This window comes from Euprymna scolopes, chromosome 1 (genome assembly GCF_053919585.1).
Source record: "Euprymna scolopes isolate OS-2025 chromosome 1, ASM5391958v1, whole genome shotgun sequence".
In the NCBI taxonomy this organism is placed as follows: Eukaryota; Metazoa; Mollusca; class Cephalopoda; order Sepiida; family Sepiolidae; genus Euprymna; species Euprymna scolopes.
The window spans coordinates 34,039,220-34,060,779 of NC_136482.1; the positions used below are offsets into that span (position 1 = coordinate 34,039,220).

The following is a 21,560-nucleotide window of genomic DNA, read 5'->3' on the forward strand; positions in this document are numbered from 1 at the left end:
AGTACACACTAATCAGCCTACTAGCTTCATAAGCAAGTTGCTTGAGTACGTGATAAATAGAGAAATTTTCAATCACCTCACCAAAAACAACCTTTTCAACGACATTCAATACAGTTTTCATTCTGAGAAACCCACAGCTGATGTGCTGACAGTAATATCAAACATGACTAGCGAATATATTAACGGCGGTTGATAGAACCAATTTCTCTCAAAAGTGCTTAATACAATGAAAAAGCTTTAAAAATAAACGTGTATGAAACTTATAACAGACTAAATAAAAATTCGATGTTTGTACATCTCGTCTGGGCAATAAAATCAGGTAAATATTAAATTTTATGTTTTCCAAAAACATCACACAGTAAAACATAATGCATAAAAAATATAAAAATTAAAATTAAAGCAACAAACTTTTTACAAAATGGGTGTGTAAAAACGTGCCGTTTCCCCGACCAACTCAACCAACCCCACCTCGTGTTACCTAGACATAGTAAGCTCCTTCAGTCTTGGACAGACTATGGATACCCACGAAGGGTTACCTGTGCGTGAAATCTTTTGTAGCAGGAGGTGCGCAATATCCAACCACACCTCTCCTGAGACGACATTGTTAAATACCAGTGGAAAGTGAAGTACAGGACGACTGGAAACAAATGTCGAGATAAGCGGAGAGTACTTGTAAACAGTTCATCAAATCTCCACACTAACGTAATGTACTTGCAATAACCCTTATCCCTGAGTGGCTTCCGGGCCTTGATAAGTGGTGATCACTGTATAAAAAAACAAAACAAAAAAATATACAACGCATAGAATTCCCAAATGGTCACCCATCTGGTACTAACCAGGCCCAGTGTTGCTTAACTTTGGTGATCTGACGAGAACCAGTGTGTCAACGTGATTATGCCGTATATTATACCTAGACATATATACAGGCATAACAGACACGTATACACATGGTCTCTGAAAGAAATAAACATTATACCGGTTGTGATAGGAGCAACTGGCCTTATAAAAAAGAATCTTTAGAAATACTAAGAAGACCAAGCTGTAACGAAATACTGATAGCAGCTATAAAGGGAACAAAATCTATCTTGAAAATATAAATTTAAATCGTAATGGAATCAAGTGATCCCTTAAAACGAATTATTAGGTTCATGCAAAAATAATGTCGTTTTTTCATATGAAGTTGAACATCAATAAAACATTATTTTTGCATGAATCTAATAATAAAAAAAAGAAACAGCGAAACTTTCCTACTGTCTCCCTACCCTTGCACGGCGCAGATGTTGAGTATACTAATAACCAATAGAAGCAAACTCGACTTCAATTGAAATCAATAACTCTCTTATTGACCAGACATGGGTAGACAAACATCCACCCATAAATATATCTCACCATATACTAAATGTTTGCATACAAAAATCATAGGTAAATAATTTGTAAGAGTACAGACACACACACGCCTTTTTCTTCCATTACATATTTACGTATACATCTGAAATTATTTATGTCGGTCCCACGACAGAATGATCTGATACAAGAGTCGGAAAGTGGAATTTGAAAAATCAGTACTCGGAAAAAACACTCTCGCCCGCAAAAATAATTGATTAGCTTCATCGGAATTTCTCGGTAAAAGCACCTTAGGTGATTAACAATAAACTAGCCCCTTATCAAAGGGCTAAAGCAAAGCCTGGGTGGGCTGACCTTCTAGAACTGCACAGGGTCATAAATCTACCTCAGTCAATGGGGAACAAGTTGTTGTGAGTTTAGAGCGCTAGTGCGCATGCGCACCAGATGTTTACAAATAGAACGAAATTGGCGCCTTTTCCCAGCTTAGTCGTTCGTTACCGACCATGTTGTTGTACCTGCTGAATTTTATGTTGAATAAAACCTTTCTAATATTTTAAAAGGTCTTTATTTTTCATTACAATTTATTCAACATAAAATTAAAAATTAACAGCAACAATGGACGTACAGTAGCTGTAATCAGAGTTTTTTTTTCTGTCTGTTTCGATTTACTCAAAACCGCACACACCTCGTCTTCTCATGTATCGTTCTCTTCTTCCTCTTGCTCTTTTCCTTCTTTTTTCTTCTCAGTCGTCAGAAGCGTCGTCTTTGTCTTGACTACGTTTTTCCTTCTCCCTTCTTGCTCACAGTGACCCGTTTTTATGCTAAGCTGAACTCTCGTGTGTGCGAGAGAACACGAGATTTTGCGTGATTACTTGGCAATATTAACCGGCCGCCGCCATCTTGCCATTTTTCTTGCGTTTGTCAGGTAAGCCGCCATCTTGCTATTTTTCTTGCGTTTGTCAGGTAAGCCCGTCTGTTCGCAATTTATTACACACTCCCCCCTTATCTCATTATCACAGAAAGAGCAGGGAGGCAGTGGCCTTTTTCTTCGAGTGCTTCTTCGGAGAGGGGGATTCGGGGCTTCATCATCGTCTGCGCTGTCTTCCGTGACACGAAGGTCGGCGAACCTAAAGCTGAGCATCGCAGTATCACTGTCCGGGTCTTCATCATCAGCAGGAGGGTCAGTACTTTGAAGGCTACCACTCTCAGTGTCGCTGTGCGTTGAAGCCGTCATGAACCAGAATGATGGGTCGCTGGTCACGGATTCAATTTCACTATCTTCGTCAAACGGCAGCTGCGTTTGGAATACTGATCTTAAGTCTTTAATATGACGAGGTACTCCATCAACTCGCACCGCCTGCGGGCTGATCACTTCAGTGACATGACCGGTTCCGTAGCGAGTCGTGCACTGGCCTCGGGTTTTTTTTTAACCCAGACGACATCTCCCTCTTTTATGTTCTTTTGTGGTGGCTCCGGTTCGGGTAGTGAGCTGCTCTCCAAACCTCTCACCCTGACACGGTATGTATGTAGCGCGTTGGCTGGCGCGGTGGAGGGTGAAACATCGTCCTTAGGGGTGACGTTGTACCAATAGACTGCTTCAGGTACCGTACACCCCTTCCGCGCTGCGATTGTCTTAACAGTTCTGTGATTGCGCTCAATAATCCCGTTTCCACTGGGAACATGGGCACACCGAAAACGCAGATGGACACCCCAGCCATCTGCAAACTGTTTAAACGGCTCACTAACAAAAGCGGGGCCATTGTCGGTGAGTATCTCAGAAGGAGGGCCACGCTCTAGGAACACACCTTCCAACTCATGGATAATGGCAGCCGCGTCCTGCCGGCGAAGGGGCCGCCACAATGAAAACCTAGATGGTCCACAGTCGATAAGCGTCAAAAAATGGCTCCCGTTGTAGTGCGTTATGTCCATCGCAATCCTATCCCAATTACGCTTCACACTGAGTATTCCCTTCTTCCACCGGACAGGTGCTGGGTCGATCGATCGGCAGGTGTTGCAGCTTCCCACAACAGATTTCACAGCCCTCCGAGACACAGAGGGGTCAACCAATCTGGCGAAGTAAAGCGTTCGGTTTACACCGGGGTGCCCGCTTTGGCAATGGACATCATTAATATGCTCCGGGCTGAGTCTATGTCCCACTGCAGCGCAATTTACAGGTGCTGACTCGTTCACTTCTTTTGACAGGTCTAGCCAACGGCGTGGCACTCTGGTCAGACGATCCGCCTGATTCAAACAGGACTGCACCAGTGTCACATCTATGACCAAGTCGTATTCCTTAGTGGTTTCGGTTAGGGTAGCAAGCCGCCTCCGGATCAACATTTCGGCCGACGCCTTCGTTGTCAGACGTGCTTTTCCGTTCAAGGCATTGGTCATCCACCGATGCACACACGTGAAATCCGTGATGATGTGAAGGATTCTAGCCTGCCACTGAAGCGCTAGATTGACTCCTTTCAGTGTAGCATCGAGTTCAGCTATGTTTATATGCTTGGCGTCACTCTCCGGCCGAAGCCAGCAGGCATCTTCTATTATCCTTCCGTCGACCGCCAGAGCAACGCCAAGGGCAAGTGAGCTGGCGTCTACCCAAACTGTAAATTCACTCCCATCGACGCACCAGCTCCCCCGTACAGGGTCATCATTGGTCACTCTGGCCACAACTTCCACCAGCATGCTTCGCAGGGCAGGATCATGCACCTCATCGTCCCATCCAGTTGACATAGAAGTTGCCCGTCGCTTTATGGCCGCTACAGCCACTCGGAGCCACCCACACACAGGGAAGTGACCCACCAATTTTCCGCAAATGGAAAACGTGCTCCGACGTGTGATGGTAGATGGGATTTCCGGGATTTCACCACTCCTTCCCCATTGAAGGCCATCTGCAATTCCGCTCACCTGCAGTCCGAGTACTTTCGCCCCGTCCTGTAGCCGCTCCGGCTCCTTGCACGACAATCCGAAGTGCTCGAAGTGTTCTTTGACCGCCTGGGCAGACAGGAGGCTCTCATTGACAAAAATGTCGTCTATATACGACGATGTCGCATGTTGCATCGCTTCAACCTGACGCCGGATCGCCTGCATGATTGCTGTCATGATGTTAGGGGCTACATTCAGGCCGAATCCTAGCCTGGTCAAGCAATAGCGAGTTCCTTTGATCACCACCATCTGGAACGGCCACAGCGATTTCTCAACACGTATTTGCAAGTACGCTCTTCGCAAGTCCAGTATGGCTGCTTCCGCACCCTGCCGCCGCCACTCCCGTAGTTTATGAGCACAGATATCAGCCCCCGCAGTGTGTGGGTCAACGTATTCATTAAGTTCCCGGTAATCAAGAACAGGTCGAACTTTCTGCTTGTTCTCTTGTCTGACAGCCATCAGGGGAATTAGTCCCCGCGGGGGCCCGAGCTCATCCTCTGGGTATGGAACTAACCAGCCATTATCCAGCCACACTTGAAGTTCTGCCTCGTACTGCCCCCTAAGCCACGCAGGAGGGGGATACTCTGTAAGTCGATTCCGCAATGACACTGGTGGCTGGTCGTCTGCCCATTTCCAGGACGCTGTCCAAGTGTTTGTGCCCTTATCGTATTCTGCATGGAAGTCGGGCTCATCGAGAGTGATTGCTGCACACATTTGTTTGTTTGGTCGAGAGAAGCTCACATCACCGGCGCCGTTCACAGTAATTCCGCCTAGCTGTGTGATAGCGTCCATTCCAAGGAGAAGGTCATATCCGAGCAGCTCCCCATCGACCACTAACACCGTCACAGCAACCGGAGAGCCATTGCCAATGCTGATATGAACAACGCTGACCCCACAACACACCAATGAGCCTTGGCCGACAGTAAGTACAGGGATCCTTCGTTTCTTCCATGTGGCGCAATATTCCTTTCGAAGAAGGGTTTGGGTACAGCCGGTGTCAACCAGCGCTGAACATTCACATCCATCAACTTGAACTGTTACTGCAGGCAGCGCTTTGTTCAATGCCGCGTTGGGGAGGGTGCTAGCGCTGCGGCGTCCTCCCCTTGCCCGTTTCCCGGACAATTCCGCGCTATGTGGCCTGGCTTATTGCATTGGTGACACCGTATTACTTGTCGTGCTCCATAATTAGGGGTGCGCCTTGTACCGCTTTTGCAGTCTCTGGAAAAGTGGTTGGGGCCACCACAGGTATAGCATCGTAGACCCTTCGTTGGCGAGTCCAGAGTGTCAACAGCTGCGGAGATTAGTTCTCGATCGTCTTTCAAGATGTTTCGTGCTCTCGCCAATAACTCCTCCAATCCAATCTCAGTGAGTCTTGACGATGCTCGCAGCAGTCGACTTGCCTCATCCGGAAGTCCCGACAAAAAGGCGCATGCCAATATGCGATCACTTGCACCGCCGAAGGGAGTGGCAGGCTTTTTCAAGTCGGCCATGTAGACATCCACTATCTCCCCCGGCCCAAGTCGGCGTTCGGAAAACTGACTCCAGGCGACAAAAGGGTCTGTACCAAATGCCCCGTATAGCGCTTGTGTAATCTGCTCCATGGTCGGATCCTCCCCTAGCTGCTTGTACACGGCATAAGCCCCGTTAGTGAGTCTCAATGGGATAACCATAGCTGGGTCTTTAATCTTGCACAACCGGCAAACGCGCTCAGCCTTTTCCAGCCATTCGACCACCGAGGGACCAGTGGGGGAGCCATCGAATTCCGGAATTAATCTGATGTCAAATTTCTCCATACCAAAGCCGAGATAGCTTGTAATCAGAGTTTTTTTTCTGTCTGTTTCGATTTACTCAAAACCGCACACACCTCGTCTTCTCATGTATCGTTCTCTTCTTCCTCTTCTACTTCTTGCTCTTTTCTTCTTTTTTCTTCTCAGTCGTCAGAAGCGTCGTCTTTGTCTTGACTACGTTTTTCCTTCTCCCTTCTTGCTCACAGTGACCCGTTTTTATGCTAAGCTGAACTCTCGTGTGTGCGAGAGAACACGAGATTTTGCGTGATTACTTGGCAATATTAACCGGCCGCCGCCATCTTGCTATTTTTCTTTGGACGTGCCCGCTTTGCAGAGTGCACACCTCGAGCGTTTGTCAGGTAAGCCCCTCTGTTTGCAATTTATTACACAGTAGCATATTTTTCCAGAACCCTAACGCAGTCAGAGCGTCGACATTCAGCAGTGGAACGTGAATCGGCAGCCATTGTAGAATCTGTGCGTAAATGGCGTGACCCCTTACTCGGTCAACAATTACTATAATAACGTTATCAGAATAATAATACATATGAATAATAACGCTATCAGAATAATAATACATAAAAGGATAGAGTTCTAGTTTCCGTTATTTGTTCCATCAGTAATTGTTCCTGTCTATCCAGCCCATTCCTACTTCAGATATATTAAACCTCAGGCATGCCCACTGCAATCTCTGTGTGACGTAATCCCATGGTCTCTAAGTTCAAGTTTCCCAGTTTCTGTCGATCCAGACTTTCCTGATGTCCAGGTTTTCTTGTTCCAGCCTTTTTAGCTGTCCACGTTCTAGAATTATCTATTCTTTTTGATCCAGTCTTTCCTGCTGGCCAGGTTACAGAATTGTCAGTTCCTGCTTACAGTTTTCGTCATTCCTTTCGATCAACTCTTTACTGCTGTCCAGGTACATCCACTACTTGCAGAGACGTCATCAATCAACTTCCTCCAGTTCTTCTACATTATTTCTTTTTGTATTTACGGTGCAATAAACACTTTACAATTTTTAATCCGCGGTTGACCTTTCTACTTTGCTATTGCCATTATTTCTTACTATTTCTTAGTTGTAAAACTGAAAAAGCCGATAACTGGAGTAGCGGTATTGTATAAGTGTCGCCCTGGCGCTGCTTAAACATTGGCCCAAATTCCCAAAATAATTGTCCTCTGCAACAATCAATACAAAACCTTTTCCAAAAGTGCTGACACATTAAAAGGACAAGAACTATTCTGGAAGAATAAAACATTATTGGAGGAATATTAATGAATACAAATAAAAACTTCCAAACTGATTCTGCATGTGAAAATGATGGAAGTTCTGGGACCAATGAGTTCAAGTGCGACATAATCATGTTGACGCACCAGTTCGTATTCAATCGACTTTCTGATTATCTTGGTATTGCTTCAGAAAAAGTATGGTTAAGAATTGCTCAATCTTTGTTTCACAATTAAACGTACAGCCTTACATCTCAAATCTTACATTTCAATGCTTCCGTTCAGTCTCGAAAGACAAAGGATACCCCTTGTAGGGGCAGCTGCGCATATAATTATGAGGCATTGTTTGAGTCCAGTGGCAAGGAAAAGTCTCCAGGACGACTGGAAACAATGCCGAGATAAACGGAGAGCACATACAGCACCTGAAAGTTCCAAATGGTCACCCATTTAGTACTGACCAGGTTCAATGTTGCTTAACTTCTGTGATCCAGCGGAAACCGGTGTGTCAACGTGATTATGCCGTACAAAAAATCTTACATTACACATCTCCAATCCTTACAAAATAAATTTGGAGAGGTCAAGGGTAAACACAAAAGTATATTCTAGCCAAAGGACAAATCTCAGTATTCTAGTATATACTACACGTGATGGTACAGCCTGAATAGGTCTCTTCATATCAAGTATGTGATACATTTTCGGCAATCGATCCAAAAGAGCCTGATTCATTTTTAAGTAGATTATGATTGTGGATCAGTCGAGCTGAGGTACAGTCTTGCACAGTTCCACAGGGTGTACCCTCAAAGGCTTTGTATTCTCGGGTTTTGGGAAGGGAGTAAATAATCGCTTAAAGCGCTGTTAGTGTGTAATGTGAACGGGGCTGTTAAGACAACTTTTTATGGACAGAGCTTACGCACCTTTTGCGTGCTGGCTTTTTAATTCCCACCTTCAAACTTTTTGTCATATCTTCTTGCAGTAAATACCTACCACACGTGATAACGTCACAAATGGTTAGTGACCTTAATCAGTTTTTATCATTGATATGCATTCTCCATCGTATTTTATTTCCATTATCAGTTTGTTTTATAAGGAGATAATACAGAGATAAATACAACCAGTTTATGTTGTGTAAAACACATTTATTTCTCTGAAAGCTAAAAAAGGCAGAATCAATTTATAAGTTTTTCTTGTCGAAGTTTTCAAAGACATTCCTCCAGCCATATTTTATTCTTCCAGAATGGTCCCTGTCCTCTTAACGTCTTCACAGATATTTGAACTTTTGGAAAAGCTTAACGTGCTCGGAGACAAGTCTTTTCAGGTTAGTTTTTGTATTATTATTGTTATGAATGTTTTGTATATCCGCAGAAAGATTTACAAAAGCATAAATTGTAACAATCTTTTCACACGCTTACATATTTGTTTCCCGCCCACATGATGTGACACAAGAGTCGGAAAGTGGGATTTGTAAAGACACTGCCATAGATGAATAGATGAAGAGTACGCTGGCCTACAAAAAATACCCGGACAACATCGTCGGCATTCCGCTGTAAGGGCGCGTCGGGCTATTAGTAATAAACTAATCTTTTCTCAAATGGAGAAAGCAAAATGGGACACATATATCAAATCTGTTGGCAAGATCGCTGGAACAATAGTTGGATCACTCCACGGTTCCAGTAGGTATCTGCTAATGCAATCCTCTATCTGTATAATAGCCAGGTACGCCCTAAAATGGAGTATTGTTGCTACATCTGGGCAGGAGCTGCTCTGCGCGCCATATACAGCCTTAATAGAGTTCAAAACCGGTTTCAAAACCTAGTAGGTGATGTCCTTTTCTTTTCCCTACAACCTCTTTCCCACAAAAGAGACCTTACGAGCCTGTCTCTGCTCTATCGTTATTTTCATGATAAATGTTCGACTGAACTCCAATCTACGATTCCCTTTGCTAAACTTTCACAAAAAGACTTGACTAGCTACAACCACTATATACGATTACTAATAATAACTGATGATGCTCTCTGGAATCTGGGTGCCATGTTTCGCTAGATTTCCAGTACTCTCCATCTCTTTCAATAACCTTTGCAGATGACTTTTCATAATCACAAGAGCCGCATACCATTGATTTCTCACTGGCAGCGACCATTGATCTTTGCCAGTATTTGGGTGGCAACAAGCCTCTTCAAGGCCCTATTCCTTTTTCCACTTTGTCAGAGAAGGTCTGATTAGTACTTTCCTTCATCGATCTTTCCATCCTCCTTGACCCTTCACCAATTTTTTTATGATAGCAGCCGAAACTTATGGCTTTTTACAAATGTATTTTATTTTTTATTCATTTATTATTTATTTTATTATATTATTTTTCTTTGCGTATAAGATGAAATGTTTTGCAGTTTCAATTTACCTGGGTTTTTTTTCTGTTTCTTTGTGGCTGGTTAGTGCCCATAGTGTATATAAGTTGGTTGCTGCAGTTGAGGATTTTCCTTGAGATTTTATCTGTGTTTATCATTGTGCCTCGCTGTAAAGTTTCAGTCTTCCTGTTGGTTTTAATTTCTCCCATCTGTTTTCCATTTTTTAGAACACTGTTCCTAGTGCTCCTATAATTATTGATATTATACTGACTTTCTTAATGTACCATATTCCTTTCAGTTCTCTGGCAAACTCCATGCATTTGCTCCGTTTTTCGGTGTTTTTGATTTTCACCTTATGAACGCCGGGACGGTAAAATCTTTTCCCCTCTTGTTTACTATGATGACATCTGATGGCTGCTGCTGCTGGTTACAATGTTTTGATGAAATCTGATTGGTTCGAGTGGATATGTGAGCAAAAATTAATGAAGTGTGTTCATTTCTGTCACTTGTTACTTGTTTCTTTCTAAATATGCCCACTTATAAAACGAGTACATCAAATATTTGCTCATAGATCTGCAATTCTTCCAATAAGTTATTTTATATATTATTTTCCTTATTAACGTTTTTCTTTGTACATATGCAGAAAATGCGTTAATACTATCAATTAGAGTGCAAAAAATTATAATTATCTCTTCAAGGTTGTATTGACTGATTATAGTCTTTGATTACAGTTCACTATCAATACATGCTTATCAAGCAATCCTTTTACATAACCCTTTTTTATTCCTGTTCAACGTATTAATAGTTCAGCACCAAACAGACAATCTCATTAAATCTCATTTCAAACTTGATAATGCTAACTCATTCATATAATACATGTATATCTATATGTTAATTGTACTCTGGGTTCCCCCAACGCAAAGCGAGACACAGAATTAACTATCCTCTTATATGTAAAACGATGTAGCTGCAATTTAATTTAATATTATCATCATAACTTTTATAGCATTTAAAAGCAGAATCTTGAAATAAATAGTAATATTTAAAAAAAAAACAACTTTTCTACAGCGTACGAAAATATTGAAAATTCGTGGCCAAAATAGTGTTTGCATTACCGACGCCTAAAAAGAACGTCCCTATGTAGTGATAATTTTGGTATCGTAAACGCGCCCGTATTTAAAAATTTGCAAAATTCAACTAATAATCCGATTTTCATGAAATTTTCGATACATCATTTACTTTTAAATTAACTTATATTTTAAAAGCAGTTTTCCTTAAATATGTGAGGAAATAGTTTCCCCCCCCCCATATTTCATGTTACAAAAACTAAATAAAATCAATTTTGGCCCATAAAATTTGCAACATTTTATAATGCTGAAGAGTTTGAATAATTAAAAAAAAATGGCTATATATATATATATATATATATATATATATATATATATATATATATATATATATATACATATTTCTTTCTAATAAAAAATATAATAAATTCATAACTTAAAATATTGCCGCATTAAGAATTGATTATATAATGTTATTAAAAAAATTATTAATGCTGCAATATTTTCACTTATAAATTTATTATATTTTTACTAGAATATCTTTTTCTTTGTCAGTTTTAACAACTAGTCTTTTTCTTTTTCAGTTTTAACAACTAGTCTTTTTCTTTTTCAGTTTTAAAACTAATCTTTTACTTTTCCATGTTTAAGCTTAACCACATTACTTTTCATGCTCGCCTTTTTCTATTGTAATCCATGATTTTTCCAGGTTTCCAATAAATTCACTTGTTCTTTGTTTAATTCCAGTCTTATTTTTTTGCCCCCGTAAACACATATGTAATAACAATGTAAGGCACTCATCTGCTTTCAATAAAATCCCTCCCAATTATCTCCCTGTCATTCTTTTATTCTCTGTTTCACATGTTACTTCTCTTTTCGAGACAGCAGTGAATTAGTAGCAACATCAGTCGCTGAAGCGACATGGTTGCTATGGAAACCAGGCATAAAAAGCGTCGCTCACATCCTTACAAAGTTTGACAATTTTGAACACCAGAAAATTTATCATAATTTTTTGTTTTACTGAACGAAAATTGAAAAAAAAAGAAATTTCACAATATAGCTATAAACTGTAATAAGTATTTGAAATTTAGTCGAAAAATGAGTGAGTGGTGAAGCTTTAAAGCAGTTCTAAATGACTAAAACTGCCACTTAATCATATATTCAAACACGGTAGTGTTTGAATTATATATATATATATGTACTAGCAAAAGTACCCGTCGTTGATCGTTGATTGGGTTCAAAAACAGCCTACAGAAAATGGACTCTGATTTATGAAAGTATGATAGATTATGAAAAGGAAGGGTTGTAAAGTGATAGCTTCGAATTTGGTGGTATCAAAACCAATTCAAAATATGATGAAAGTAAAAATAAAATAGATAAACCCCATAATTTATTATACCATACTTGTTCACACTGAAACACTTATCATAATATTCTGTGGATCTATATAAAAAAACCTTGTTAAACTTTGTGACATATTTCCATTCTATGGAGGTCAGGTTCGAACGAACACCCCATAATTTTATTATACCATATTTCTTCAAACTGAAACATAATTATCAAAGTATACTTACACAGATAGATATGCAAAGTCTTTAAAGTTTGTGCCTGTTTCCATTCTATGGAGGCCAGGCGCGAACGCAGACCCCACAATTTTATCATACCATCCCTATTTAAGTTAAAACATACTTATCAAAGTATTCTTATGTACATCTATATAAACAACCCTTGTAAACGTTTTTTTGTCATTTTTTAATTTTTTATTTCCATACTTTGTGGACCAGGCGCGAACGCAGACCCCACAATTTTAATGGTTCGCCGTTCTATCAGATTAAACATGCCCATTCCTGTGTCTCGATAATATTCTATCATTATATGTGATCAGTTTTCTATAATAGTCAACCATATAGGAGCCTATTCGTGACCACACACACACACACACACAGACGTTCAGGTTTATATATATATATATATATATATATATATATAGATATTCAAGCAAATATTATCAAATCCAACGGAGACACTTTGCTTTATGGTTCTTTTTTTAATTTTTCGATTTTCCGTATAATCTTTTGTGTATCAAAATCAAAAATATTAATAAACGTTCCGTAGTTGTTGCTGTCACGAGCGCTTTCGATTCGTCCACGAATCATCATCAGGTGTTGAAGAAAAAGTCGGAAGGAGCGAAAATGAGAATTAAAAGTGAAAACTAAAATATACAGTAAACGGTGATAAGTTAAAATATATAGAGTCGATGAAAAGTCGATTAAAAATATAGGTCTATGAAATTCAAGTATTAAAATCAACAAGTCCGTCCAATATGAACTACGCAAGACATTTTAGAACGTTGCTGCTTTTCTCGAATGCGATATCATTTATCGTGCGTTGAAGGGTTCTAATATATGACGCTTCAAAAAAAATTTTTTTAATAATCATTAATATTTGCTTGAATGAAAAAATGCTGCCTAAATATACCAATATATATATATATATATATATATATATATATATATATATATATATATATATATGATCCCTTTACTTATTTCACCTTTAAGTTGTAAATAAAAACGTGACATGAAATCAATATTATTATGTTAAAAAAAATCAACTTTTTTCTCAATAATATAATCAGTTAAATTACAATAAAAGTAAAACAGAATTCTAAAAAGTAATTCATTTTTAAAAGATTTAAATAGAATAAAATTCCAATATTCCGCGATGTAATGTTTGAAACATACATTTATTGAGTAAGATTTTCTGATTTACAAAATAACTATTGATAATTATAAAGTAGCGAATTCAAGTACGACTTGAAATTATTTTCATTGTTAAAGGATTTTTATTCGTGGGGTAGAAAAACTTAATTTTAGCGCCTATTTTCCAAAAATGTACGAAGGTCTCTGATTGATAATATTAAAAAAAAAAAGAAGTCCATTCTCTGATTCAAGTAAAGTGACTATCGTTATCCATAAAAAGTATGCAGAATTATAAGATAGATAGAAAATGATGAAGTGGTTGATAGTGACTAAAACGATGGCGATTTCACACAACAATTTAGAGAACCTCATTGTACTAACAGAGTTCATCAGCAGAGATTACTTACTGAAAATTACGGATGATGTTCCCCGGAATCTGGGTGAAAACAAGTCTCCTCAGATTTCTAGTACTCTCCATCTCTTTTGATAACATACGAAAGTCATTTGTGTTATTGCAGTAGCCACTTACCATTGATTTTTAACTGGCAACGATTATTGATATTAACTGCAATTTGTGTGGCGATCTGTCTTCTTTAGGTTCCAATACTCTTCGCATTTGTCCAGTAGAGGTCTGATTAGTGCTTTTTCTCCTCAATCCTTTCATCCTCCTCGACCTTTCACGAGTATTTTGTGATGTATTGGCTTTTGCGTATAACTTTATTTTGGAGGGGTACAATTTCTAAAATTTCTTGTAGTTTCAGTTCTTTTGGGTTTATGTGAGGTTTCTTTTATCATTTTGTTTTACTTCTGCTGCTGTTTCCATTGTTTGTTGTTTATGTGGATTGGTTTCTGCATTCAAGAATTTTCCTTAAGATTTATGCTGGTTTCATCATTGCTGTCCGCTTGAAAAGTCTCAGTCTTCTCTTTGGTTCCAATTGCTCCTAGACATTTTTCCTGATTTGTTTTTGGAGGGGGGGGCTGTTCCTATTTCTCCTACAATTAGCAGAATTATATTGACTATCTTCATGTTGCATATTCCTTTCAGTATTCTTCCAAATTTCTTTGTACTTGCTTCATTTTTTCTGTATCTTTAATCTTCACCCTATGGTCTGATGGGGTGGCAAAATCTACAATTTGGTAGTTTGTTTCATTTTTTTTCCTCAATTATTATGATGTACGAGCGTTTTGTTAAGCGGGGTTTATCTGATTTATTTCCATATCCCTGAGGAATTTATGGTTTTCGTTGTGCAGTAGTGTCTCCGGTTTATGTCTCTATCATTTGTCTGCGTGATCAAAATGTAGTCGTTTGCATAGTTCCCAGTGCACTGCTATCCTCACAGAGTCGTGTCTGTTCTTATATTCTTTTGCAATGTGTTTGCTGCATTCACTCATGTATTCTACCGTTTCGTCTCTTTATCCACAAAATCTACATTTAATGTTTTACGGTGTTTTAACTATTTTAGTTTTATGTAGTTAGTTCTAATCGCGTTCTTTTATGCAGCTGTCAGTAGCAGTTTAGTTTGTATGTTCAATTGTCTATTTTTGAGTCATGCCTATATGTTTTCGTGATTCTCTTCTCATGCTGTTCTTACGAATCGTCTATGTAGCTGTTTTCCCTCACTTTTATCTTAATGTATTTTTTCTGGTTTCGCAGTTTCAAGTATTGTTTGTTTTTTACAATGTCTCTTGCTGCAGAGATCAGTCTTACTATGTTTCTGAGTTAGGTATTTTTCCAGATCTTTTTTGTGCCTACACTTAGTATATCCTCTCTTCAATCCTTATCATATAAAGTCGAGAAATATCACTTTTTTCGATTATTATTATTATTATTATTATTATTATTATAAAAAAAATGAAAAAATGTATGGATTTTTAAGGTATGTTTTACTGTTGACAACAAACGGAAAAGTGATAAATAAACAATTATATAACAACTAAATATTATTAAAGACAAGATAATTTACTCTTTTCCGTACCTGGATAATTTTTTTGTGTTTTACTTTATTTTAAAACGTTTATCTAATTCATAACACAAGTAGTGCCAGATTTGGCAAGTTAGAACGATCACTTAACAGTGGAAAAAAATGACGCCATCTTTGAAGTCGATAATCGCTCAAATCTCGGAAATGAAGGAAAATACCAAGAATCCAGCCAACAAATGTCACCGTGACATTTACTGTTTAGATTTCTATCAGTATGTTTGTTTCTTTATCATTTTTTTCGGTTCGTAGTCTACATTAAAACATGTCCAATTTTTAAATAATTTCTAACTGTTTTCTTTTTTTAAATATATATCTTTTTTTTTTGCGTGTTAATAAATAGATAAGAAGCACACTCCTGTTTGAACAGCGATATCCATCCAAGCAATATCAAGTGTGGGTTGACCTCTGGCCAGAATTTACATCAATACTAATAAAGCAAAGATTATCTGTAAGTATAATTTTTAAAACGTTTATTTATTTACTTACTTTTTTTTTACTTGAGGGTTACTGTTTATCAAGGCGCAAAAGCGACTCTGGGATAAGCGTTAATAAGTGGTAGCTAGATGATGAGACAGCATGATCAGTAAAGGTGGAACTTAAGTATGGCTAGATTATTTAAGAGGACAGCTAAAAAGGAGCTTATTCACATTTAGAAAATGCCTATGCTATAGTCAGTCGGGAGCAGTCCCACGGTATTGTGTTCCACAGACTGGCAGTTCTAGGAAAGAAACTTTTATTATGGAATTTTCGTTTAGTTTTAGGCACGGATAGAGAGTAAGGGAAGTTGTTGACAAATGTTGTAATTAGACTTATTCGCTGTATAAGAATTGCCCGATATGTAGCAAATCATTTTATTTTTATTTTATTGTATGGTTTTTATAATGTAACGCTGCAAAAAAAAAAAAAACAATAAAAAAAACGTCTGCATGTACGCAACTAATGAATATTAAAAACGAATTGACGAGAAAAGCATATCACGAAGACAAACTGCAAGACAAAAGTAGATACAAAACTAAATTTTAAAAGAGTTATATGCAGTGCGTGTGATGGAAAGCATACAAAAGAAGATGTTTCTTTAGTGCTAAAATATGTTTTTATGATGGGAGTGTATGCCATAAAAGTCCCCTTGTTCTAGCAAAACAAAGACAAGTAAAAACAAAGTCGCAATCAAAGGTGAAAATTATACAGATAAATTAAACAAATAGTTTTAATGGCCGATAATTCGTTATAATATTCAAATGAAAATATGAGTTATACTCTTTGCTGATTTTTATCTGTAAAATATTTCAGATTATCACTCGTCAGGAACGGTCGGAATATTTTTGCAAGAAATTGTAGTGAAGTATATTATTTTACTGCCAAAAACATGACACGACAATAACTAATGAAAAATGACTAGTTAGAAGCAAAGTTTGATTTGTTAGTTGAAATCAGTGGTTCCCAACATTTTCAGGTTTGCACACCTCAAGAAATTTTCCGCAAACGTCGCACCCCCCCGTAAAATTTATGTTGTGTTCTATGTTTATGTTTTGCGAATTTCGACTAATATTTTAGGTATTTTTCAAGATCTTTTTTGTGCCTACAATTAGTAGCTCTTAACTTTATTCTTTAATATAATTTGCAAGGGAAAATTACTTATGTAACCAAAAAACAAATCATAAATTAATATTGGAATTAACCTTAAAGTAATATCTTACTTGAAATATTAGGCGATAGACAGGGTTATCACCCGATTAACCATGTATTAACTGTTTTAATAGGAGCATCGTCACGATCACTATTAGTTTCTTATCCTCTATCAGAGTGCCACACTAAAATATTTCCATAGTTCTCTCACCGGGTTGACTAGCAACCTGTGATGTGACGTCACCACCGAGAACTGAAACCAAAACGTTTAGTTTTTTCTTTTTCCTTTGACGTTAATGTCTGAGCTATGAAGATATGTTTGATGCAAGGCTAAAAGTTAAAACATGAATCAATAGCTCTTACGTTAGGCATGCGTATTCGTAATGTCGTCGCTCGACCTTCACCTGGCAAATTTCATTTTTTTTTTAATTTTCACACTTTTGCACAGATTTTCCTCGACTAAAACACAAATATAAAGTTTTCCATGGGTTCAAATATCGTATATATGAATTTTCATGTCTGTAGACCAAGAATTCGCAGAGGAGTCTGTTATGCAATTTAAAAAATATATATATATATATATATACGCATACATAAATATATATAGAAAGAGGTTCATATTTGCTATAACATTTTTACGCAAATGTTACGCAAGTATAAATCATGTAGAATATCTACATGAATATAATAATGCGTAATATTTAACTAAAGATGATCATCCCATAAAAACACGAAAAAAAAAAAACTAAGGAATTAATTAAAATGAACGTTTAAAAGAATATGCACATTAGCTAGATCTTTTGCAGATGAATGCACTTCCACGACCCATATATAACAAAGTTGCATTTTCTTTTTAAATAAATAGAAAAAAGGGTTTTTAATATGAATATCAATACATAAAAAACAAATTTATACAAGTATATATATATTCGATTTCGATGCATGATGTTCCAACAACTTATTGTTTAAATTCATCCATGCTTCAGCTTTAGATGACATTTAAGTCCTGCAAGAGACTTAAAAACGAGTCCACACATTAGACACGTGTGTAGACGCAGTGATGCAGTTGTTAGTATAGCTGCTGACCATTTAGCTCTGTCATTTTTTCCACGTAGATGATTCCAACTGTCAGAATGAAAACAGCGAAGACCCCCAAAACAAAGTGATTTCCAATATATATATATATATATATATATATATATATATATATATATATATATATATATATATATATATATATATATGTATGTGTGTGTGTGTGTGTGTGTGTGTGATAAGAATAATGGAAAGAGTATTTCGACGAGATAGAGATAAAAAAGGAACAAACCAAGTCACTCATCCATCAACGTTGTGTCTTTATTGTAAGACTTCTTCTGGTTTGTTCCTTTCTATCTTCCCCCCTCTCTCTCTGTATATATATATATATATATATATATATATATATATATATATATATATATATATATATGTGTGTGTGTGTGTGTGTGTGTGTGTGTGTGTGTAGTCTCTCTAAATCCGCACAGATGATCTGTTGCGATAAATGCTCCCTAAATAAAATATCTTTAAGTGAATCTTTTTCATTTATAGGAAGAATTGATTCCTATTTACTATGTTTTCACATTAGAGGAAGAAAAACTGAAGATGCTGTTGGAAAACACTGATATTATGGAATGGGAGCACGCGATATTTCGAGGTAAGAATCTAATCATTATCATCATTATCATATCGTATGAATCCGAAAATTCTACTAATGGCATTGGTTTTCCCGATATTTTTATAGTCAGACTTATTTCCAGAAAGACATTGGTGATTACAGGAAAGAACTATATGAATATTGTCAATATCATAGGTGAAAGTGATTTTGTGCAACAAAGTGGGTTCGAACTTGGCATACCCAGGTCGCCAATCTGTGTCGTAAACCACTAGATCACCGTCACCTCCCAAGAGTCTTATTATAATTATTAATCGTTTATTCATAAAAATAAAAATTGATGAATATAAATAAAAACTTGTTCTTTTTATTCATTTGATGTTGTTAGCTTCTACTGCTAACTTTCAGTCATAAGGTTCTTGAAAACAAAAAAATTCTTCTTATATATGTATGGAAAAATGAAAAAGGAAAAGCCAAATTTATTTATAGATGAATCGGAATCTCGTCTTTATTTAAATAATTCTTCGGGATGATTGATTTGAAGAAACAAAATGCAAATACAGAATTTAAAATCTTTTTATGCGTTTGTAATATAAAAAGAATAATTTTGTTCTTTTATTTGAACGAAACATCACTGTTAAAATTCAAAATATGTAATGCGTTCATGACAAAGAACGAGTGGGGTTTTTTTTCCAAAAGGCATATAGCCATTGTTTTTTTTATTATTATTAAATCAATTTTCTATTACTTGTACTAAAATGATAAAATGCTAAATATTTATTCGGGTTAAACTAATAGTAAAACTAAAATGTATATATTAGCTTACATTTGCGAATATGTATGCATTAAATAATGTACTTCTATTTTGCCATGAAAAAAAATACTTGTTATATAGTTTTTCGAACAAAACACAGTCTTTAGATTTTTTTAAATGGTATAGCTGCATGAGTGCAGATAAATAAACTTACATAAATATATAAAACATTAATATAGATTAAAAAAGAATTACGCAAGGTCATCAGTATTTCGATGTTAGTGCATTGCTATGGAACTGTAATATCAACTAAATATTAAATTGTTTCAAATAACATCAGGTAGAATTTAATTGCGTAACAAAAATTACCTTCTTTACAATGACACATCTATCAGGGTGGTTGAGATAATAATCTTTGAGACGTGTCATTATAACCGACCAACGTACTCTAATCCTTACCTTGAATTACCCGTATGCAAATTGTGTAATGAAAGGGAAGACACATAAGCGCATATCATATCAAAATGCCTTATGCTAGTTCAACACCAATATATAAAACAAAGACATGATAAAGTAGCTGGAATATATGTAGATTCTATGAATTTAGATGTAGAGTATCTGGACATGAGTCAAACATTTTAATATATATATATATATATATATATATATATATATATATATATATATATATACGTATGTGGAACTCTGTTCCGTCTGCCTGGTTCCTACCGGACTACAACTTGGATGTCTTCAAGTCCAATGGGATAAGGGTTATTGCAAGTACATTACGTTAGTGTGGAGATTTGATGAAGTGTTTACTTAAGGGGGCGGTTCATTAGGAATTTGTTAACATTGGACTTGAAGACATCCAAGTTGTAGTCCAGTGGGAAGCAGGCAGACGGAACAGAGTTCCACAGGCGTGCAGTTCTAAGAAAGAAGCTTTGTTCATGGAATCCGCGTTTTGATTTAGGCACAGATATAGAGTGGGGGAAATTTTCACAGTGGATTCAGCTAGACGGGTGTTTTTCGTGAAAGATTGGCGAGGGGGGACCAGAGATTGAAGTTCAGACGAGCACCTGCCATGGAAATAACGATAAAACAAAGATAGGCTCGCAACGTCTCTTCTGTGGGAGAGAGGTTGCAGAGTAGAGAAAAGGGCATCCCCCACTAAGCCACGAAGTCTATTTTGTACTCTGTCAAAGCAGGAGAGGCTGTTTTTAGCAGCTCCTGCCCAGATATGGCAACAGTACTCCATCCTTGGACGTACTTGGCTTTTATATAGATAGAGAATGGCATCAGTAGTGAGATATCTTCTGGAGCGGTAGAAGGATCCCACCATCTTTCCAGCGACCTTGGCAACAGACTTGATGTACGTGTTCCATTTCAGATCAGGAGTAAAGGTCAAACCCAGAAGCTTGTCAAAACACGGGGCCTCACCCAGACGAGAGCCATCCATCACAATTGATGCCAGATGGGGATGATGAGCGTTGATGATGTAAGGATAGGAGTTTGGTTTTGGATGCATTAAAGGTAACCAGCCACATCTTCCCCCACTGAACCACGCGCTCGAGATCAGAGGAGAGAGAATCAGAGAGAACTTTGTCATTTACAGCCTTTGATGTGTTTCCATAGATGGTCGTGTCATCAGCATAGATGTCAACGAATGATTTAAGTATGTGTTTAGGGAGGTCATTGATGTAGATCAGGAAGAGAGTTGGGCCTAGGATTGACCTCTGAGGGACTCCAGCATTTATATTGCAGGCCTCCGATTTTTGTCCATCTACCACTACTCTTATGAGCTTATTGGAGAGAGATGATTTAATGATTGAGAAAACATTTCCAGTTATACCGTAGCTGGTCATCCTTGAACTGACTGTTAAAACGATAAACCATCATGTATTGACTGGTAGGGATACCAGCCTTCCGAAAGGAAGGAAAAGCATTTCTCGTCCCAAACACCGTTCGAACCTTAGTTGGAAAATAGCAACGCAAAACGACTGTAGCAATTTTGTGTGAAAACTCCTGGCTTTTAACACTAATCCAAGGAAGCTTCAAATAAAATTCTACTAATTACAAGAAACCTTTTCTACCACCAATAGCAATGGCTAAAGACTCTTTATCTGAAAGCACATCTTTTAATCTCCTCGACCTAACGTTCACAGGAA

The 21,560-nt window shown here is 37.4% G+C and overlaps 1 protein-coding gene and 1 pseudogene across 2 annotated transcripts in view; one reads left to right on the plus strand and one right to left on the minus strand.

Annotated features, from left to right (window-relative positions):
* Positions 1–788: 788 nt before the first annotated feature.
* On the minus strand, positions 789–905 carry LOC145283762 (5S ribosomal RNA; annotated as a pseudogene).
* A 7,463-nt stretch (positions 906–8,368) lies between these two features.
* LOC145293167 (glycine N-acyltransferase-like protein 3) overlaps positions 8,369–21,560 on the plus strand; it is a 90,422-nt gene continuing 77,230 nt past the window's right edge. For both annotated transcript variants that reach the window (XM_080139669.1, XM_080139748.1), the window contains exons 1-3: positions 8,369–8,589; positions 15,705–15,812; positions 18,578–18,683. In XM_080139669.1, coding sequence (XP_079995795.1) covers positions 8,509–8,589; positions 15,705–15,812; positions 18,578–18,683 — 295 coding nt within the window. In that variant the 5' untranslated portion in view covers positions 8,369–8,508. The remainder of the gene's footprint in view (positions 8,590–15,704; positions 15,813–18,577; positions 18,684–21,560) is intronic.